The 23,218-nt window shown below is 37.0% G+C and overlaps 1 protein-coding gene across 1 annotated transcript in view; it reads left to right on the top strand.

The window, feature by feature from the left end:
• The window catches only part of LOC122788883 (hyaluronan-binding protein 2-like), a 611,288-nt gene that overhangs the window by 403,602 nt on the left and 184,468 nt on the right, over positions 1-23,218 (top strand). The window contains exons 7-8 of the mRNA XM_044055827.1: positions 5,836-6,007; positions 12,787-12,890. Coding sequence (XP_043911762.1) covers positions 5,836-6,007; positions 12,787-12,890 — 276 coding nt within the window. The remainder of the gene's footprint in view (positions 1-5,835; positions 6,008-12,786; positions 12,891-23,218) is intronic.

Below are 23,218 nucleotides of genomic sequence, written 5' to 3'. Positions count from 1 at the left end.
GCTGAAACCTGATTTTAGTTACTTCTGAACTTTCAACACCTGATCCTTTGTCTTTATTAGGACTAGGTATTTTAATAATATGTTACATTGTTGCTAGTCCCTCCATTTTTATAAAGGATTTATTCAGCATGGTATATTTTTGGCAGCATCTCAGGCTGCTGCTACCCTCCCCCAACATTTACTGGAGGTATAGTTAGCCCACAGAGAATGTAACTGTACTCGCACACCCTTAATTTCTAGTGTCTTGGAAAAGAGGAAGTCTTAGCCAATTCTAACGTTATCTGATAAATTTGATATCAAATGCAGTTCCTTATCAAGAAGAGCTTGAATCTTTACATTTCTCATAGGAAACTCCTTCCTCTCCATGAATGGAGACTATTTCCACCTTTCTCTTGTCATTTGGTTTATGTCTATAGACATGTGACTACTTAATAAGTGTGACCATACTCCTAGAAAATTAAATCTCCTTCCATTTCTTCCCATCTGCAAATACTATGTATTTGGATAATTTTGTAGTCGCACAAAGACATTATGCTAAGTATACTATTCTATCAGATATTTTATCACACTCCTTAGGGACATTTTCATTATCAGTATGTTGGTTACAAATGACACTTTTGGTAGGCTTGGCATTTTCATTTTCATATCCACCTGTTGGTTAAAAACTGATTTTCAACGTACAGCATTGTTTTTTTTACAAATTAAACAGTTCTTAGCGATGTGTTTCCTTTTCCCCCATCTAAAATGCATTGTTGCTGACAATTTTTTATATATTCATAGACACCTGCATATTCATTGTTATAAAATTAGGTTGCTAGTTTTTAAACAATGCTTCATTAGCTCTTAACCCTTCACTTAAGACAACTAGTTTATCAGTATTTCTTTGGTCAGTCTGAAAAAAAAAACATTTATGTAAATTAATTGCTAGTAATCTGTTGATTTTTAACACCTTCTAAAATGTCATTTTGCTTTTACTATTCCACTTTATTTCTAACCATACATTTATATTTCAAACATTTTTGCTCTTGTTATTCAATTTTAATTAATTTTTCAGTTATAAAATGTCATTAACTATATTGCAGTGCATGCACCAGCCCTAGCTAACAGTTTTTTAAGTATTACAGTGCATAATATTATCATCTTCCGTGTCCTTATATGCCTTAAAGATTTCACCTGTAAGCTAAGAAGGTAAAATTTTAGCCAAGTCAGATTTCTGCTGAGTGACATATCATTCAAATGCAACGAGGCAAGCTTTTGAATCATCATCTTCAGTTTTTTTTTTAGTTTTGGAAGTCTGTTTAAGGAAATTGACTAAATGTTTATCAGTAGTCACACTTCTCTCCAAAAGAGCCATTATATGCTGACTCAAGTTCTGTTGGTCTGTACCAGATTTTCTATGAGTTTCTCTATGTTCTTTAGCAAAGTATAATAGTTTATTCAGAAAACAAAACTCGTTTCTCCCTTTCTTTTTACACGAAGTACCCAACTCAAAATATTTCTGTATTTGAAAGCTGCAGTTAAGTAATGAAAAAAAAAGTGAAATAGGTATATATCAACTTAATTATACTCACAAAAAACATCAGTGTAGCAAATGTTATACTCATTCTGTTTCTTAAAAACAGTTTAATTACAACACAAAAGTCAAATTAAAGCTCACATTTAACTTAAAATAAAAGAAGGATACTTCTGGTCACTTAACATTGCACATTTTATATCCCTTTTGAAATACAGTAGTAATTGATACTTCAGTTCTGGTTCATCTGCTTTGCAATCACAACTATGTTCACAGTTAAACTTCTAGTAATCATAGATTAAATTAATATTAATCTTCTGCTACTCCTTGAAAAGCTCCACAGAACTTCACTAATTTCTTCTGGAATTTTCCACAACTTCATTTCATCAAGGTCCAAGAAGAATCTCTACTCTTGACTTTAAAATTTCAATTTTATGAGTGAAAGAAGGTGCCAGCATTATGAACTTTCAGTCCTTTCAGCCGCATATCTCCCAGTGATTCATTTTTCCATGCAACTAGAGGTTTTCTACTATAGTCATATGTTCCTTCACACATAGTACTGCTACCAGTTTTTACTATAATATATGGCTGATATACAAGAAATTGTAACAGCATATATGATAAGACGGGTGTATATCATAATATCGAATTCAAATAACATTGAATGGCCAGAAGCTCGAATGTGCCTTTCATCGAATCTGTACTTGTGGAATCGTAGTACTGTGAGGATCAGTAAATATGCCCTTTCCTCACTGTAGTGCGACCTCGGAGTTGGTATATATAATTAGCGGGGGGGTGTGGGGGCACAGCCCCCCACATGAACAGATTTGATGAACGGCACATTCGAGGTTATGGCCGTTCGATGTTATGTAAATTCGATGTTATGATATAAACCCAATAAGACACACATATATATCCATGTATATACACACACAGTTTAGTTATCTCTTCAAGAGAAGCCTTGACAAGTTGATGGGAAACAGAAAATTTACCCCGATCACTGCAGTGGCTCTTCTGGACAGATGCACAGGGAACTAATGGCTGTGCTGGACAGAGGCACAGGGAACTAATCTAAGTGGGAGGCGAAAGCCAACACATTCTGGCTAGGCTTATAGATGCCCTCGGGCAGATAGCCAAGTATTTACCTATGAACCTTTGTGAAGACCTCTAAACTGGAGGGTGTGGAAGATACCACAGAAACCACTTTTGCACTTTGGGTGTTGGATACATGGAAGAGGATTATATAGTAAATGTTAAACTGTTTAAGATGGAACAGTTGTGCTTAATATTTTGGGTAGGTTGTTTTGTAGTGACATTCATACTCTTTGGAAGTTTTAGAAATATCCATATTCATGGTTTTGCAGAGCTAGTGTTTGCTGTTTTTTGTTTGTAGTGTGAATCAAGAGTACATGGTTCATTGTTTTACTATAAATTCCATAATTCTAGGATGCATATGCATCTAAGAGATGATGCATTGAAATCCATTTAGCTGAATCTCTTAAACTGATTGGACTACTCAGGTAAAGCTTTTAAGTGAGGGGAAAGCATCCTATCTTCCCACAAAGAGGTGGATTTTCCAAATCCCTAATCATTCTGACTATCTCAAGTATGGTACACCTTCGTCAAGTTGTTGCTTCTGTCATTTTTCGCATAATGGACTTCTGTGAATCAGTCTGATGGAATGCAGATCAACCAGGCAAATACCAGCTACAGTCCAGTAACTGGCCGTACTGTCCATCAAGCTTCCCTCATTTTACTACCCATTAGACAGACCTACTATAGAGAATAGAAAAGCAAATATGTATGAGATGAAGCACTGTTTTTTTAATATTATTTCTGCCTTTGTAAAAATTTTATGTATTTGTTTTTACTTGGCTGACCAGGGTATAGCCTTAATCCAAATGGACAGTTCTTGCAATGCTTTGATTTTGATGCAGGACTCACAGGTCTTCACTGCTTTATCGACCCAGGAAGAACTAGAAGCTGCAGCAAAGCCTCGCGGGAAATCCTAAGTAACGTGTGATACACGCACTGCAGACTTCACTTTCCTCTCTGCTGTTCTTTAGTGATCTTCCCCAGCGCTGAGAGAACAATTACAAACAGAAGGTATACAGTTTCTGTTTAGGAAATGTTATCCTTAAAATGCTCACCTAAATTACTGCCTTCAAACTACATGGCAAGCTAGGTCAAGAACATCAACTCAAGGACTCCTTCACAAGCCCAGTCAGATTCATGCTGCCTAGGCCTTTCTTAGTCCATTTTCCATTTGCTGGTGTTGCCATTCTGCTGTCCTTTTAAGTAGTGCATCTCTAATAAGTAGATCAAATATATTGTGATCTAGATCTGCCTTTCTCTCTATCTGTCTATATATCTATCTATATATCTATTTAATTTTATGGATGTATTGCGGAGTGACCTTCAGAGTGCACATTATTTGCAAGGCACAAAAAAGTTGACCTTTGAACCACATTCCCTGGAGGGAGAATCCCAAAGCCCATACAAATGTGCTGATATGTAGGAATTGTAATGAGGAAACACTGATGGGGTCAGATAGAAAGTACAATGAGGTGGGGCCATTTTGTAAAGGAGAAAATCTACTAAGGTGCAAAAAGAATATTAAATTGAAAAAAAAAATGCAAGACTCTAATTTTTATACCAAGAAATCATCTCATTGTCTTATAGGTTCAAAGGTTCATAGGTAGGTACTAGGCTATCTGCCTGAAGGCATTTATAAGCCTAGCCAGAATGTGTTGACTTTCTCCACCCCCTTAGATTAGTTCCCTGTGCCTCTGTCCAGCAGAGCCACTGAAGTGATCCCTGGGGTAAACATTCTGTTTTCCATCCACTCGTTAAGGTTTCATTTGAAGGGTGTTAGCAAGGAGTTCTGCCTAATGTAGATTGGGATCTTGTTCCAAAGCATGGGAAGTCTCTGGGACAGGAATATATCCCTCCAGCACGTCCCATTTACTGTTGTTGTGAGGTTTAGATCCCTAGAGTGTGTGGCTAGAGGGAATAAGGTTTTCTTTAGGTGGAGCATGTCCATCAATTCTGGGTTGGACATGGCCTTGTATGTCAGGCAGAGATCACCTCTGAGTAGGCGGTATGCAACCAAGTACAGCTGTAGTTTCTTCAATCGAGCTGTATAGGGCATCTGTTTGAGGCCAGTGATCCTCTTAGTGAGCTACTTCTGTGGTCTTTCTAGCTGTCGCAGGAGTCTTGTAAGGTACATCCCAAATGGGACATTGTACTCTATGATGGGTCTGATGAGTGATGAGTAGAGGGGCACAATGACCTTTTCTGATCTGGATGCGAACCCATTTGTGATTAGGTGGGCCACGTAGAAGGAGTTTCTAACCACTTTGGTAATGTGATTATCAAAGGTGAGATTACTATCTACTTGGGTCCCCAGTTCCCTTATTGTCTTCCGTATTTAGGGGACTACCACCTACGTGGTAGTTTGTGGGTACTTTGTTTTTTCCAAAGGGGATAACTATGCACTTTTTGGCATTTAGCTTGAGGCCATGATTTTGACACCAGGTATCCCTCTCAGTGAGACCCTTTTGGAGGATGTCTGTGTCAGCTGGAGATTCAATTACAGCCCCTAGTTTGCAGTCATCTGTGAACTTGGTCTGCCATAGTCCTGTGCTTGCCTGTACCTCTGAGAAGTATATGCTGAACAGGAGGGGTCGTAGGACTGAGCCCTGGGGAACGCCACTTGTAACTACTTATCTAGTCCTGGCTATTTCTGCCTTTCACTTATTTAGGTATATCTGTCTCTGTGCCTTATGATATTCAGTTTTCAGTTTTCTTGCCTCCACCTCTATTGTTATACTTGACATGAAATATTTATTTCTTATTCTGTTTACCAGCTTACTATCAGGTATGCAAAGCCAGCTCAATTAAATCCTGAAACAGAGAGATGAAAGCATCAAATGTCTCATCAGTTACCATCCAAAAGAGTGAACCATTAGATTTGTAACCCCCCGCAGGACACATGGTTCTGCTTATTCCACTGACCAGAGTGGGATGAACTTTTGGGATTTGGTGTTTTCTGGAGTTCTAGGCTTTCTACATTGAGATATTTGATACTTTCATCTCACTGTTACATGATTTGACTAAGCTGGCTTTGCATACATGATAGTAATCCATGTTTACCCTCCGAATCCTCTTTGTGACAAGGAGATAAAAATGTTCATGCAGAACTGTCTATTTAACAATATTTTGATGGAAATAAATAAATGAACAAACACCTTCGATGGTACAGTTATGTGACTCAAACACTTTTCCCCATGGTTATGAGTTATATGTATTTTTTCTAATAGGTGGCAAAGACTGTTATAAAGGCAGAGGCTTTCTTTATAAGGGATGTATTAGAAAAACTGAGAGTGGATTAAGATGTCTGCCCTGGAACTCATGGCTTCTGTTAAAACAATCGATCAATGCCTTCATGGAGGATGCAGAGAGTTATGGACTTGGAGATCACAGTTATTGCAGGTAATTAACACGATTAATCAGTTCATTGAAATATTTAGCTTTAGCTACAGTTAATTCATTAAGAGGTAGGGATACATGCTTTATCTTAAATTAATTAGAAACAAAATTCATTTTAAAGTATAATACATTGCATCCTGGCTGCTTAAACATTGAAGTAGACTGGTCTAACTTATGCTGAAATGGATTTAATTTATGCTGTGTGTTTTCCCTTTACCTCCCTTTAGCATTTTATGAATTTAATGGGTTGTGTGATTAATTATGTTCAGTTTAGTTTAACTGTTAATTTGATGATGATGATGATGATGATGAGCGTATATAAATATGGCGTATGTAACATAAACTTTTTTGTCTTTCGTTTGCTGAAACACTAGGGAGTTCTAACTGTTTCTTAGTTCCTTCCTTCAGTGGATTTATTTATTTATTTTTTAGTTGTATGTTTTATAATTAACATGAGTAAAAGGTAATATGTGAAAAACTGTATTACATTCAGCTGAAATTATAACCAGAAAGGACTGCAGGTGTCCAGCATATAAATACTTTTGTCTTATCTATCTAGCTACATATATTTATACATCTATATATCTATCTATAGCTATCTATCTATATAGATATAGATATGTATACAGATACAGATATATACGTATATATAGATCTATATCGATGCATCTATATCAATATAGATAGATATAGCTATTGATAAATAGATAGATAGATAGATAGATAGATAGATAGATAGATAGATAGATAGATATGGAACCTGGTAACATTGTCAAATGGTCCTTTGGTCGACATCTGTTTAATTGACACAACTGGGTTGACTAAACAGATGGTTGACAAGTATGTGAGATGAACAATACCTGAGTAGAAGAATATACCCTTTTTCCCGGGATTGTGTATTCTTGGAATTAGACTATATAATTAGCAGGAGCATGGGGGTGCATGGGATTTGCCCCCTGCAAAAAACAATGCTTTCTTTGTGTTTTTCTTTTTAAGTTTTGCATGTGCTAAGATTTATTTACATTTATTTATTTATTTTACATTTGTTGATCAGGTTTGTCCGACTGAGCTACATAGCCATTTTTCAGCAGAGGCCTAAGCAGAAAAGCTCCAGCAGAAATTGCATTTTAGTCATTTCAACAATTATAGAAATGCATTTATTCTTGGAGCATGTGTAAAAGCATGATGTGTAAAATGTCGATCAATTTGTTTCAACAATATGGAAATTGTTATAAATGGTATATATATATATATATATATATATATATATATATATATATATATATATATATAACAGACATAGTACAACAGGGATTAACTTCCAGATTGTTGATATAATTCAAGTAAAAGCTTGTTCTCCAGTGTTCAAGTGTTAATAGGATTTATTCAGACAATACAAGCAATGTGAAGAATGAAAAAGGAACCCGGTACTCCGTGAATGACTCTGTGAGTAATGGGGTATAGAAGTCCAAATGTAATGATCAATAGACTAGCAGACTCATGTTAAAGGTCAGCACAGATCTCGATTGTTAGGTAACTTCTGTTGTGGAGTCAGAGAGTTTATGTATAAAAATGAACGCAATCATTTTGCTTCATAGTAAACTCATGGATCAGGAAAGAGGCAGAGCACCTGCTGCACAAATATTCCTCTTCTCACACTTTTTCTAAATTGAAGACATACAGACCCATTAAGCTGATAGCAGGAGTCAGTTTGGAAGATTAGATGATTAAGACATCATTGTGGGGTTTTAGTTGCTAAAACGCATTGACACATAGGCATGTAAAATGAGATGATTTCTAAACAAAGTAATTGTTAGTGGTATGGACATTATAGTCTAACTTTAGGCACCTACAGCTCTTGATTTAATGCAATTCCAATATAAAACAACTGTTGGGGATATTATATATGTCAAACCATATGCCCAGTTATAGAATGCTTATTGCAATAGCTTCGTGATATGTGTTGTCATACATTTTGAAAACTACCCTGCCTCTAATACTGACTTGTAAAGTTTTTAATTCTATACAAATGTAGGAATGATTACTAATATTTGAAAGTTGCAGATGTGTATTAACAAACAAAGGCTTTTCATTTTTAAGCATAATGCTATATTCTCAAATGCATTTAGTAATGAATTAATCATAAAGTATTTATTGTAAATTAAAATGTTTCCTCTAATTGGTGTGTGTGTGTGTGTGTGTGTGTGTGTGTGTGTGTGTGTGTGTGTGTGTGTGTGTGTGTGTGTGTGTGTGTGTGTGTGTGTGTGGGGCTTAGAAAGGTGTATACAGTTAGGTAATATGGTAGTAACTTTACAAATCAGTAGAAGCCATGTTGTTGAAGCACCACTTTAGTCTCTGACCCTGGGCCCCATGACATCTGATCATGCTGTCACCTGTCCATCTGTCAATAATCCTCTCACCTGTCCATCTGTCAATAATCTCATTGGTGGCAGTAACTGCATCTGCACTGATCTCATTGGTTCCAGTACCTACATATGCACTGATCTCACTGGTGGCCGTAGCTACATCTGCACTGATCTCATTGGTGTCAGTACCTACACATGCTCTGATCTCACTGGTGGCAGTAGCTACATCTGCACTGATCTCATTTGTGGCAGTATCTGCATCTGCACTGATATCATTCGTGCAGTAACTGCATCTGCACTGATCTCATTGGTGGCAATACCTACATCCGCACTGATCTCACAGGTGGCAGTAGCTACATCAGCACTGACCTCATTGGTGGCAGTACCTACATCAGCACTGATCTCACTGGTGGCAGTACCTACATCAGCACTGATCTCTCATTGGTGGTAGTACCTACATTAGCACTGATCTCGCTGGTGGCAGTACTTAAATCAGCACTGATCTCTCATTGGTGGCAGTACCTACATTAACACTGATCTCATTGGTGGCAGTATCTACATCAGCACTTATCTCACTGGTGGCAGTACCTACTTCAGCACTGATCTCTCATTGGTGGCAGTAGCTACATCAGCACTGACCTCATTGGTGGCAGTACCTACATCAGCACTGATCTCATTGGTGGCAGTGGCAGTAGCAATATCTTCTTGCACTTGTGACCAGCTGTTTGAAAGCAGTATCAGTGAATGCACTAAAATGTTTTGCTTGTTTGCAACAAAATATGTTTGAATGTAGTGAAAGGAACTAGATTTTAGAGTAATAGAAGGGTCTTAAAATCTTAATTTATATTGCGTCAAGATACAGTAAATTATTATCTGCTTGCTTTATTGGTTTCTAAGTTCATGTTTCTTCTTACCTAAGCCTGCTTTCTGTTTGCCTTCAAGCAGTTTACAGTCAGTTAGACATGCCACTGATTTTAATCCTGTTATACAAAGGCACCTGATGTCATACATGAGATATTCGGTGCAAATGTACTGAGCTTTAAATAATCTAGCAGGTTGTTTTGATAGGTTATCTTTATCTTGTAATGAGCAAAGTTGGCCCTGTTTATAATGGTTAAGGAGTATATTCCATCTATAGCTCCTTATAACTCCTACATTGACCCTAAGGACAGCCCCAACAATCCAGATAGTTTACTGGGATGTAAGTAATAGAAGTAGAATGGTAGGCTTTGTTTCTGTGTGTGTGTGTGTATGTCTCTGTCTCTTACACACACACACACACACACACACACACACACACACACACACACACACACACACACACACACACACACACACACACACACACACACACACACACAAACACACACACACTCACACACGCACACATGCGCACATGCACATGTGCACACATGCACACACACACGTGCATATGCACACACACGCACATGCACACACATGCACACATGCACACACGTGCACACATGCATGTGCACATGCACGCGCGCACACACACATGCACACACGCACACGCACACACGTGCACACACACGCGGGCATGCACACATGCACACGCACATACATGCATACACCCACATGCACACACGCACACACACGCACACACACACACACACGCACACATGTGCACAGATGAACACACACGCATGCACACACATGCACACACATGCACGCACATGCACGCACACACGCACGCATGCACATACACACGCACACACACACATGCACAGAAGTACACACATGCACGCACACACACATGCACATGCAAACACATGCACACACAGATGTGCACACATGCACATGCACACACATGCACACACATGCACATACATGCACGCACACATGCACACATGCACACACACACACCCACACACATGCACACACGCATGCGCACTCACACATGCGCACACATGCACTCATGTACACATGCACACACGTACACACGCACACACACGCAGAAACACACACACACACACACACACACACACACACACACACACACACACACACACGCACATACACAAGCATACAAATTTAGAGTGACAATCCACCCATTACCCGGCTTTGGGAGGTATGGGGGCAGAAATATCCACTAGAGATCCACACAAATACAGATAGGACCTGCAGACTCCACATAGAAGGTACTTCAGCCATAACCTGAAATGGGGAACTTTTTGCTCTGAGGTGAGAGGTCAGTATTGCATTAAAATATAAATCCTTGAGCACTAAGTTCTAAGTCTTAGTTGAGGTGTGTTCTGAGAGATTTTATAAACATTATGAAATAGTGAGTATGTTCAGAGCATGTGCTATCAGTTTGTACCTGCACTTATTTTTTTCCCATTTTGTTTGAATATAACAATACAAAATAACATAGACATTTATAACTGGGTCACTGATCGTAACCATCGTAAATGTGTTTGAGATATGGATGCCAAGAAATGTATCTGGAGAGCGAATAACACATAATAAGATTTATGACAGAAGGCCCAGTTATAATTATTTATAATGGATGGAGATTTTTTACAAAAAAGTAGAATTATAAAGTGTTTTGTCAGCTTTGAAAGCTGATAAAGCATTTAGTGAGTACTGTCAGACAGCAGGTTACCTCAAAACTTCTTAGCTTAAAGTACAACAGGATTGTATTATTAAATGTTCAAGTGCTCTGTCCTTTGTCTCCCTATGACCTGTTACTAATATGAATAAACAACAATACACCATTTAAAATACTTTAAATGTACTGTTTCTCTCAACTAGAACAGTAACTTACTGTACTATGATGGTTTCACTTTCAAAAAACTTTTATCGCACCCTGGAAAAGCTTGCTGCAGTCTCCGATTCACTGATCAAGGCAAATGAATACAGGTAGTTTTCTGGCCAATTCCCTCCCCAAACTGAAATCACCATGACTGTCCTAAAAATCCACCCATGCTGTAATGACACAGCTCCTTGGTCCTTTCCCTACCCATACACAAAGTAAAGGCTAGAACAAGGAAACAGTACATGAATCAAGTATCCTGCTGTGAGCTATCAATCAAAGCAGGTAACAGCTCAAATTACCCTTAGCACTTTGACAACTAGGAAGTTAGGTGTAAAGGGGAATGGGAGATGTGTGAAAGTAGTACAACTTAGGCTTCACAAAATGCTGCAATTTAGCCATTCTAAAAAGAAACAGCAGTAAAAAGCACTTTGAAAGTCTGTTCTGTAGCATTTGCACTGTTTGTGTTTTAAGTAGTCACTGAACACAAGAAATGCTACTTAAAACTAACTGAAAGACAGCAGTGTATGCATGTAAAATCAATACATTGACAGCAGCTTTAGGAAGAAAGAGGCATGTGTAATGCATTTTTTAAAAGACAAGCACTGTATTATGGGATAACTAGATGCAGACTAAACAATCAGAATTATTTCAAGATGCCAGACCCCATGTCGTCAGACTCAGAAGTTATGTATAAAAATATTTAAAAACCTGTAAATAGTCCCAGAGTGGTGTTAAAATGTTGCTGTTAGCAATTTAGTTCTTCCACACTTTCCACTAGAGTAGAAATTTATTTTGATAGCGACTGGGGACAAGATGCAGGGATCATTTGTAAATGAAATGCTCACCTGCTGTATTTGGATGGATAGCATTATTGCAAGCAACTGAAAGACAGAAATCCAGTAGAATACTAACAGAACAGCAGATCTAATTATGATAGCATACAAGAAAGTTTCAGCAGTAGAAATGTGCCGAAGATAGGACAGGATATGCCAAAAAGAACATCCGGTGATATATACGCCTGAAGAGCAGGATGGCTGACTGAGTGAGAAATAGACTTATATAAGAATATTCTAAATCAACATTGCTTTAATCTCTGAGCTTCATGTAACAAAACTAAGCTTAATTATCACAGGACAATTCATAGAAAGTAGACCAAAGACAATTCATGGAGAAAAAAAAATGTATCTTATCAGAACAGACATTAAACTGTATGCCATTTGTGATTGTTTGATTTATATGTATAATGTCTTTACAGCCCTATTTCTTTTTTGATTGTTTTGATCTGATTACAGTTGTATGTGTAATAAATCTTGAAATGGAAGCATCAAAGATTAAACATCTTAGATAAAGGATCACTAATAGAATGAATGTAATTCAAAATGGGTTAATAACAACTTGCAAGTCTGCCAAAAATCTTTGAAATGTTAGATTCTACTGAGACGTGACCAAAGTTGTTTGAGCTCTTTACAATAACAGATGAGAAACTTGAAAGTTAGTGGAGACGAATGGAACAAGACACATGTGACTAAATGTTGAAATGAAAATTAAGGAATACAGTCCTTATTTTTCTAGAAAGAGATTTGTTGCTTAATAGTTCTGAAGAGTTTAACTTATATAGATTAATTTTACATTTATTCCAGAAATCCTGATAATGATGTAAAACCATGGTGCTTTGTATTCCAAAAGCTAAAAGTGAAATGGGATTACTGTAAAATTCCAAAATGTAAGACACTACCACTACCAGGTAAGGAGACATCCCACCTTTACAGTATCTGCGTAAAACACAACAGCAAATTTCATTTCTTTCAGATATGTTTTAGGAGTCACACACAGTAGCCTCAGATTGTCATGTACAGTCCTCAAATGTTTTCCCTCTTACCACTTTAGTGCACTCAATTAATCACCTCTGGTTTCAATTTATTTTATTTTTTTATTTTTATTTATTTTACATTCTTCTTCTTCAAGCTGCTTCTGGTTTGTAGAATTCTCTTGGGTATGCTTTTTGTCTCCAGTGTTGTTCAGCTAACATGTGCTTTCACTCAGAGAGGTCATGTAACAAATGGTTTGCAGTATCACAACTACTCTGATGACCACCTGCTCTACCTCTCTTTTTTCCAGGTGTAATTGCCTTATATCATCATCCTTGAAGGCAATTTGAATTTCTTCATTAAAATGATGAATTGTAATTGGTTCAAGCTTAATCTAGACTGTTTCATGCTATTGTTCAGTGGTCACAGGTTCCATGCCTTAACCTATGGTTTAATAAGAAGGAAATAATTTGAATTCAGTATCCAGTGAGAGAGATTTGGTAGCCTTCCTAAACAACATGCCATTATTTAAAGTCTAGGAGTCAGCAACTGTTAAATCTTTTTACTTTCATGTTTGCATCTTTTGAAAAGTAATAATATTGGAGTTATAGCAATTATTTTACTTCATATTAGGTTCATGTGGTGTGGTGTGGATTTGTCAGTCAGCCTTTTTACTTGAATAATATTGGAGTGGACTTTCTTTATAGTAGATACTTGTCATGGTAAAATCTGCCTAAGAATTCTGCTGTTTTAACTCATTTCTTATAGGTGATTATATTCCTGGCAGACTCATCATTAGATTAAATAAGATACTAAACATGTTATTTATAAACATGCTTGGTCTACCTTCAAATGCAATGGCGTAAGTGCATCTTCAAATCAACAAACTAAGTACCAGAAAATAAAGGGCTATATATTATACTACTGTCTGCACTATGATGCACTCCCTAACATTAGAAACAATTAGTTCTTTTGCCTTAGCTGTAGGAAATATCCTCATAAAAATATATTGAGCCAGTTAACACTGCCACTTATATCAAGAATATATTATTTTGGGTTTGTTTAACCCACCAGTTTTTTGATAATGCCAACATTCAGATGGATGGACTTTTTTTCCATTATTATTGTCAATAGACACATGCACCTTTACATTTTAAAGATAATGAATGAATTTAAAGGCATGAAACTTCTCTGTATTAAAAGTAAAAAATTAGCTGAAATAGCTGCATTTTTCCACTGCAGGTAGTAAATTGAATACAAATGGCTTTGAGGGGAAAGAGGCTTAAAAAACAGGAATATCTCCTGACTGGATTCCAGAATAGTGACAGTCGTATACGTTAATTTTGTCTGCTTATTAGCCTTTAAATGGATTATAGGATAGAGATATGAATGACAAAAGAGGAATAGATAGTAAAAGAACAATGAATCCTATTGATTATATTGATTATTTTGGTATTTTGAACAGCTGAGACAAATTCTTAATGTTTTACATTTTAGGAGAGAGAAAACACTTTTATGGAAAACGGGAAAGAAACAAGGGAAATAAATCCAGGAAATTAATTGTAGGGTTGACAGTACATTATAATAAATTAAAACTGACAGACTGAAATACAGAATAAAGCCATAAAATGGGAGTTCTACATGTACATGGATTGCTAATTTAGGAAAGTAATGAAAGAGGGACATGTACAAGGCTATGTGAAGGTCTGTGAGTATATGTGTGGGTGCATCAACCTGGTTGGTCACATAAGGTGGGATAGTTGGAGAATCATGACTGTGTGTGTATGAGAGAGAGAGAGAGAGTGTGTGTGTGTGTGTGTGTGTGTGTGTGTGTGTGTGTGTGTGTGTGTGTGTGTGTGTGTGTGTTGTGTGTGTGAGTGTGCATCATTGTATTATTCGAATGTGTGTGAGTGTATGGTGGTACCTTAGCTAACACACTACATTGGCCACTGGGGTTTACACAAGCATAATTGTACCAGACAGCAGTGCTCATTTCAGAAACATGTTAATGAGATAATGAGATCTTTTTCATTGTGGAAATACGTTGGGAAGGTGGCCTAATAGTTAAGGTTTTTGCCTTACAAACACAAGGTGCAGGGTTTGAGTCTCACAAGGGATAATTGGCTAGGCTTAAAATGGCTCACAAGGGCAGTTAGCTTAGTACCAATCTATGAACCTATGAACCTCTCTGAATCACAATTTCTCACCATTGAGCTTATAGATCAACCTGCATTCACACTGAACAATTAGCACAGGTGCTTAGATTTTTTCTGAATCCTAAGTGCAATGTTTCAGAGGGTTCTGTTGTCAAAGTCTGCACTATTGGTAATTGAATACTGATCAGGCAACAGAATGAGAATAATCTCCAAATTACATGAACACCAAGTTAATATTACGGCAGAAGTAAATGAAATTTAGACTTTTCCTAGAAAAAAAAATGATTCTTCATTTATAATATATCATGACTCAAATGCCAGAGTTTGAGTTATCTAAAGTGATGGTGGATTCAAGGGATATCTTTCATCTGTAGTATGTGATGACTTAAATGCCGTAGCTTTATGTTCAAATGCAGCACTGCATGGTGCTGCATTGAAATCCCACAGGGTAGAAAAGCAAGTCTTATATCCATTTTATACCACAATATATTGTTTCTTATGCAAGACTGAAGGCTTTGTATTGAAATCTCAGAGGTGAGAGACATATGACCTTTTACGCATAGGTGCCAAATGCAGGGGTTCATAGGCCTTCATCATCACAGTCTAACACTCAGTCCTCAATGAGGTATTACATACATTTGTGTCAATGTGCAAAGAATACTAATTGTATAGGCTTTACTAAGTTGTCAGTACTTCAAAGTAAATATTGTCTTCTGAATACGGAAGCACTTGTTATTGCAGTTGTGAGCACATCCTTTAATGTAGGCTGACATACAGGAAATTCCATTACATGAAAATAAAGTTGTGTACGAGTCTCTAAATTTTCTAAGTGTCTTATGCAATCAAATACATCAGTGAAACACATCCCAAAACACAGGGGAAAAGAGTTTTTCTTCTACTATACAATTTAATGAATTAAAAAATACGTTTTCATTTTGAAAGTTTCTTAGTTTTACTGTGCCAGTGCAGGGAAGCAGTCATTAATTGTTAAACTTTCTAAATGCATTCTGCAGCCGAGAGTCGTGGCATATTATTATTATCTACCACCAGAAATTTCTGAGTCATTTGGATGGTTTGTTTTTTGCTGTTTGACGCAGGCAAACATACAGCTCACACTGTTTTCCATGCAGACATAGTATATGTCTGAAACATATTTTAGATTTATTTCTTTTAAAAAGAGAATCAAAACAAAACAGTGTTTTTTGTATTTTGATGTTCTAGTAAAACATTTATATTTTACTTGTTCTGGCATACATTCATATATTTGAGATTCTAGCTTCTTGTTTCTGTAAATATTATTAGGTCACGCTATATGCTGTAAAACGTTTACTATCCCTTGATCTTATCCTCAAATATTTCACAAGAATGTCTGGAAGAAAAAGACAAAAACTGTCTGTGGAAGTTAGGATAAAATTCAAGACAGACTGGTCTTTTGAAACTGACATCTTGCAACATTTTCATAATAGTCACAGTTTTCATCAGAGTTTAAAAAATAAAGATTATTTAAAGCATGCATGTATAATGTTGTTTCATATTCAGGCCAAAAATAAATATGTACTTCTGCTTAAGTGATCTTTTTTTATTTTTTTTTTGTACTTTATAGCCTAAAGTATAACATTAAGTTTTTTTTTTTAAATTCAAAATGGAATTACTTCAGTTCCTCTCAGGTCATGCTAAATATGTTTATAAATAATAATGTTAACAGCATCCTTATAAATTTCAATATTAAAACGTTTAACTGTTTTATAGATAGAGGCACTATTTTATAGTATGAGTCAAGTCCAGCCAAGAAACAGTCAGTTGTATCAGGACAGTCCACTGGCAATGGTCAGTAGTATAAGATAAAGCTGAAACATTTACCTTATATGCAGTAAGGTACTGACATAGCTACAGGGAAAGCATGTAGATGTATCATATTAGAGTCTATGGAGGAGTATTTTGTATCTTCAGTTATATACATTATGTTTAATTTTATACAAATTTACTTAATGTTAATAAGTTGTCTGGAAGTTAACAGATTGTCTGGCACTTAATGCATAGGATTAAAGCTATGAGCTATTAAGAAACTGCTTCCTGTAGTCCAGGGTTTGATATCTTCTGATTTCATTTATCTCTTGTGAGAGTTTATGTAAGTCATTTTACCAGTAATGACATGGGGACATTTGGGGAACAAGGACAGGTTCCTCAGTGGTCTCATTGTCAGATTCCTTCACTGATTGCAATTAATCATGTTAATAAATATAAAATACTTATTATCATCACACATGTTAAATTTGTACTTTATATTATTGTTCCAAACTTATCTCTTTTCAGGTACCCAAACTAAACTCATTTCCTTACACTGCTGGCAAGATTACACAATGAAAATCAGCTATAACCTCCTATCACTCTCTGAAAACATCCCCTCCTTTATTACTCTGCTCGGAAAAACAACCCTGCACTATTTTTTGTTTCAAGACTTCATCAAAAAGCTGAGATTCCATCCTACTTACCACCACAAACATCAGCAAGTACTCATAATTCAGATCCAAACTTAAAGGCCATATACAAGAAATGACTAAATATATCTGTTATAATCACAATTACTCACAAGCTTGTGTAAACCCAGGTGATCACATCACATTAAACCTGTAAAAACATCAAGCTTACTAAATGCAGAGCATTTTCTTCCTCCTTAGCCAAGCCATAAAGTTACTAAATTCACTCTAACACTATTCAGTTCTTTACCAACAACGTATCGTTAATCTTTGAATCAAAGACAAGCTAACAAAATATGAGCATCTCTTACCTCACATAAAAAAGTGATACAGCTACTGATTGTATTTCCTGTAAATTTAATGTAATATTTGCTAATCTTTTATAAATGTATGCATTATTGTCTTTTATAACACTTTGGGAATTATTTACTTACACAGAAGGGATTTCATTAATTTACCATTTTTTATAGATGTGGTGGTGGTGCTGCGGTAGCATTATCGCCTCATAGCAAGACGTTGTTCCGTTCGATTCTCAGCTAGAGTGTCTTCTGTGTGGAGGCATACGTGAATGGGGCGTGCCTTCGTTGAAGGTTGTGCGTCAGGGCTGGTAACCCGGTACGTAAAAATCTACTACCAATCATTAGCGGACCGGAGTTCCGCTGTGGCGACCCCTAACCGGGAAAAGCCGAAAGACACAAACAAACCATTTTTCATAGATATTCAATTTCTCATAAAAATTCAGTACAGTCAAGACTGTATAGTAAAAAACTTTGCTTTTCTACAGGAAATCAGAAGACATACTTTTCTTTTGAACAAGAACATTATCATGCAGTTTACTGAAAACAAAGCTGTGTTGCCTTACCTACGTTTGCAGTTAAAGTTTCTATCCCTTCAGTCCTGTCTGCGTTTTCCCACTCTAAGTCACTTTAAATCACTTTTAGTCTGATCTCAGGCCTTCACCTGTCTTTCTCTTTCTTCCATAATCTGCCTCACTCTCAGAGGCCTACATCTCTTTGTCTCTGTTTGTCCAAGATTTCCTTTTGATATGTCCAATTGTCTGTCCCCTGGCTTTCAAGCATCTCCATTTGACTCTGTGCTTCGGGTTCTCCAATTTTATAAGAAAGGGCATGACTTCTCTATTTGTCATATGTTTATCTCCTCTCTCTGGCCCTCCCTTTTTTTTAAGAAGGGATAATTGTTTTTTTTTTCTTCTCATTGGCACATGTGTATGAGATCTTCACTGCAGCATGATCAACACTACAGATTTACAAATGCTACAGCAGTCATTACAAGGCACTATATCTCTGGCCATGTCAGCTCAGAGCTGTGTAGATTAACAATATCAGACAGCTGTATCCCACCTCAACTGGCCTCCAAATATTCTGGCCTAAGATTATTTCTTTTCATCCAGTCTGGACACTATGTTCAACCTTGAAACAGGGATTCCATTTCATTTCCTGCATGCCATGTCCACTCCTTGTCTTCAGGGTCATCATTCTGACTAGTGACTTTCTAATGCAGTTAGAACAGTAGTTTCTGTTTCATTTCTGTTACTAATGTCTTGTATAATATAACATGAATCGTGTGACAGATCTCATCTATTTGCAGCACAAAAACTCTCTTCAGTAGTTTTTACTTTCTCATCGTCTGTTGTGTTACATACCATAATATCATGTTGTACTATTACTTGCTCAGCATCATATAAAAGGCACCCAGAGCACCATGTCCCATGTTGTCGTAGGTTTCTGAAACAGATTTTTCACATTTTTATGAGACATTGCATGATGCAGAAGTGCTTTCAGCTTTTGTTTTGTACCAAAAGGTCTGTCTTTTAGACCAATTTCAGTTTCTAGTGCTTAGCATCTTTTTAAGTGTTTCAATAGCACTAGTCATTGCATTTTCTTTTGCATCAGTTTGCTTATTTAGATTTTGGCTATATTCACTATTAAATATGGTTGAGACACTGTACACAACACACTGGGCTTAGGTTTGTTTCTACAGCTTCAGGTTCCACAGCTGTTTGTGGTATGAACTGACTAATCATGCTAGTCAGACTTTAGATTCAGCATGTCTCTGCTGTTCTCACTGTTGATCATCTCTCTCAGTTTCAGAATGTTACAGTGAGTGTTTACCTTCTGTTTGATGGAATTATATTCATGTTGTAGGTTTGTTGCAGCCTCATGACTTCCTTATGTAGGTTTATACCTCTGAACCTCTTAGAGCAAAAAAAAATCTTGACAAAGCCACAAATAATGGGGGGACAACGCCCCCAAAATAGGCTCTTACAAACTTAGAAAGTTGATAGAATAGCAGGTTTTGAATTAGCATGAATTTTTTGAAGGATATGAAGTCTGAAAAGCAAACCTCTGCCATTATTTTCTGACTTCAGTCCAGAATGATTTGCCAGTGATTTGCCAGGAAACCACAATTTTATGTGAAACAGATCAAAAACATGAGGCAAACATCTGGACATTCTGTGGAAATCTGGACAGTTGAGAGGCATTTAACATGAGATGCAAGGACTGACGGATGTTGCTCTAACTTATTGTATATTTCCTCAAAACACTTGCTTTTGTATTTTGGCCAAATAAGTCGTTCAGAAATTGCTGTGCTAATAAAAATTAAAAAATAAAAGGGTTAGATTATAACCACTGGGATTACTCACAAGATGTTAAGCTTTGATTTAAGTATTAAACTCAAACCACTTAGATAAATAACTGCATATGAATAAACAGCTGTAGGTCAGAGAGCACATTTATTTGAAGTTTGTTTGGCAGTTAGCACCAAAGATAAAATATAGAGATTGTTAACATACAGCTTCCTGTAGCTGAAAGTTTCAGTCCTTTAGCTTACTTTTTCCAACTAACACCGAGCAAGTGAGGAAACTCGAAATTTATGGACTAGGCTTCAGGACCACATGCTTACTAACTGCCAACAAAAAAAAAATATGCAGTGATAGATATGGATATGGTGGTCAATACAAACTTTAACTATAATGTTTAAAACCAAAAGGCAACTAATACATGTTACAAAGACAAGTGAAGATGTTACGAAATATGGTCAGTTAAGTATCAGAAAAAAATATACATGCTTCCACGACAATATAAAACAGAAGTCAAAAATGTTGTAATTTCTGAGGTCTTGCATGACATTCTGGATGACGAAAGGTAGGTAATTTCACAGATCATGTAATCATATGGGCTATGATTGGAGTAAATGAAGAAATTATTAAGGTAACTGAAGATATTAAAAGTTTTGCAAAGGAAATATACAAAAGCAATAAAAGAGAAGTGAAAGACAGGAAATGTGCTATGTTTATGAAACTCTGAGATCCTTTTATGCTACATTGTCAAATCGAAGATTATGGCAAAAAAATATAATTTACAAGGTGAAATACAATATAGGATGGAAAGAACCAAAGACTATAATATTTTAGTAAATACTCAAGTAAAATGTTCGAAAATGGAATTGTAAATATATACATAAAGTGAAATATATGAGAATAAGGTTAAAAATGCAATCTGTGGTATATAGCTGGAGTTCTTTTAATGACGAAATGAGGATTTCTTTTAAAAAGGTAAGTTAAACTGAAGAAACAGTATGTAGCGTTTAGATGAAAAGGGAGAAAGTATAACTAGAAATAGATTATTACAATGGTAAAGAAATATATCAGAGACATATAGAAAGAATCATATTTAAAGTACCCATACAGGGACTAAAGGTGGAGGTGTCTCGATTTATATCAGAAATAAATATACCTCAAGGCTGGTCAAATGGGACAATGCACTTCACTTACTTCATGTTCAAATCATCAAAGGCAAAATCCAATACCACTTCCTTGCAAGCTATAGGTACCCTTTTATGACCCAGGAAACACTCACCATCCAAACCAATACTATATTCATGGATAACTTTAATTATCCCACTATTAAATGGGGATCCTATAAGATACCAAGCATCCAGGCACAGAGATTCCTGGATTTTGTAAAGACAAACTCTGTGGACCACATTGTCAGTATATCAACTAGGGGTGCAGCCATACTGGATTTGTTCCTGACTAATATGGGAGAGTGCTGCACACCCCCAGGTGTAATGTCTTCTCAGGTAAGGTCAGGCCATAAAATGGTTTCCTTTGTAGTAAAAACAAAATCTGGACCCCCAGCTAACCCTGGAATATTCAGGAACTACTCCAAGGCTAACTTCCTGCTGTTAAGGGATAACCTGGTAAAATTTTAAACCCCCATAAACACTGAAAACACTGCTGTCTATGCAGAACTGTTCACAGAAACCCTGTATAAGCATGATAATAGCTGCACAGAGGCAGCTGTACCCACCAAGAAGAAGTGCAGAACTAAATAAAACAAGCCATCCTGGTGGAATCACAAAATAAATGGGCTGTATAACAGGAGGGAGAAAATCATGGCAAAATTAGGAGGTGCAGCACCCAGCAGGATGAAAGCACTCTCAGGAAACTAAACAAACAACTCAGAGGTCAAATGAAGTCTACCAAAGCCAAAGTTTAGGTAAACTTGGCCTCCCAGTCTAAGGACAACCACGAGGCATTATTTAGCTATGTCCACAACCTCAAAGGCAAAACACAATTGTGTGCAGAGTTCATTGTAAATGGAGCCACCTATACTGAGCCAGAAGATATAGCAAACCTACTGGCCGACAAACTCAGCTCCAACTTTACCCCTCTCTCCCCCTCAATCTTCTCTCAGGAAATGCCATCAAATATAACTCCACCTGCTATCACTAGGGAACAGGTCCTTAATGCTCTCTCTAAGGCCAAGAACACTGCTTCAATGGGCCCAGACAATATCCCAGGATGGTTCTAAATACCATGAAACATGATCTATTAGGTCCTCTGGAATTGCTATTTAACTGTAGCCACCAAACAGGCTTCATGCCTCATGAATGGAGAGCAGCAAACGTCATCCCACTGCACAAATGTGGGCTATCTACAGACCCTGGAAACTACAGACCCATAAGCCTCACTAGTCTTACATGCAAAGCCATGGAAAGAATTATCATGGAAATAATCAATATTGATATAGTAAACCTCCAGACACTGGACCCAACTCAGTTTGGTTTCATCAAGGGCAGGTCATGCCTACTCAACCTGGTGGACTTCTTTGAGAAGATCACCAAAGCAATGGATGAGGGCAAAATTGTTCACACTGTCTACCTTGACCTGGTGGAGAGATTTGACACAGACAAACTCAAGAGATTAGGTACAGACCCACATGTCACCTGGTGGATAGCCAATTGGCTCAAAGACAGATCCCAGAAAGTTAGAATTGGGGGCTCCACCTCTACAAAGAGGACAGTCACAAGTGGAGCCCCTCAGGGCTCGGTCCTTGGACTGGTCCTTTTTGGCATTTACTTCTCTGAAATCAAGGCCAATGTCAATGGCCTCTGGCTGACTAAATTTGGAGATGATTGCAAATTAGCAGCTGTCATTGAATCGCACACCGGCAGAAATGTTCTCCAGGAAGGGCTGACAAAGATAAATAACTAGTGTCTGAGCCATGGACTAAAACTAAATGCCAAGAAATGCATAATGCTATCCTTTAGGAAGTCAACTACCCCTGGTAACTATCATACCCTTAGACTTGACCCAGACACACA

This window comes from Protopterus annectens, chromosome 14.part0 (assembly GCF_019279795.1).
Source record: "Protopterus annectens isolate FY-2018-M chromosome 14.part0, PAN1.0, whole genome shotgun sequence".
NCBI classification, from domain to species: Eukaryota; Metazoa; Chordata; order Ceratodontiformes; family Protopteridae; genus Protopterus; species Protopterus annectens.
The sequence above is the reverse complement of the archived record's forward strand: the minus strand, read 5'-3'. Positions and strand labels throughout refer to the sequence as shown.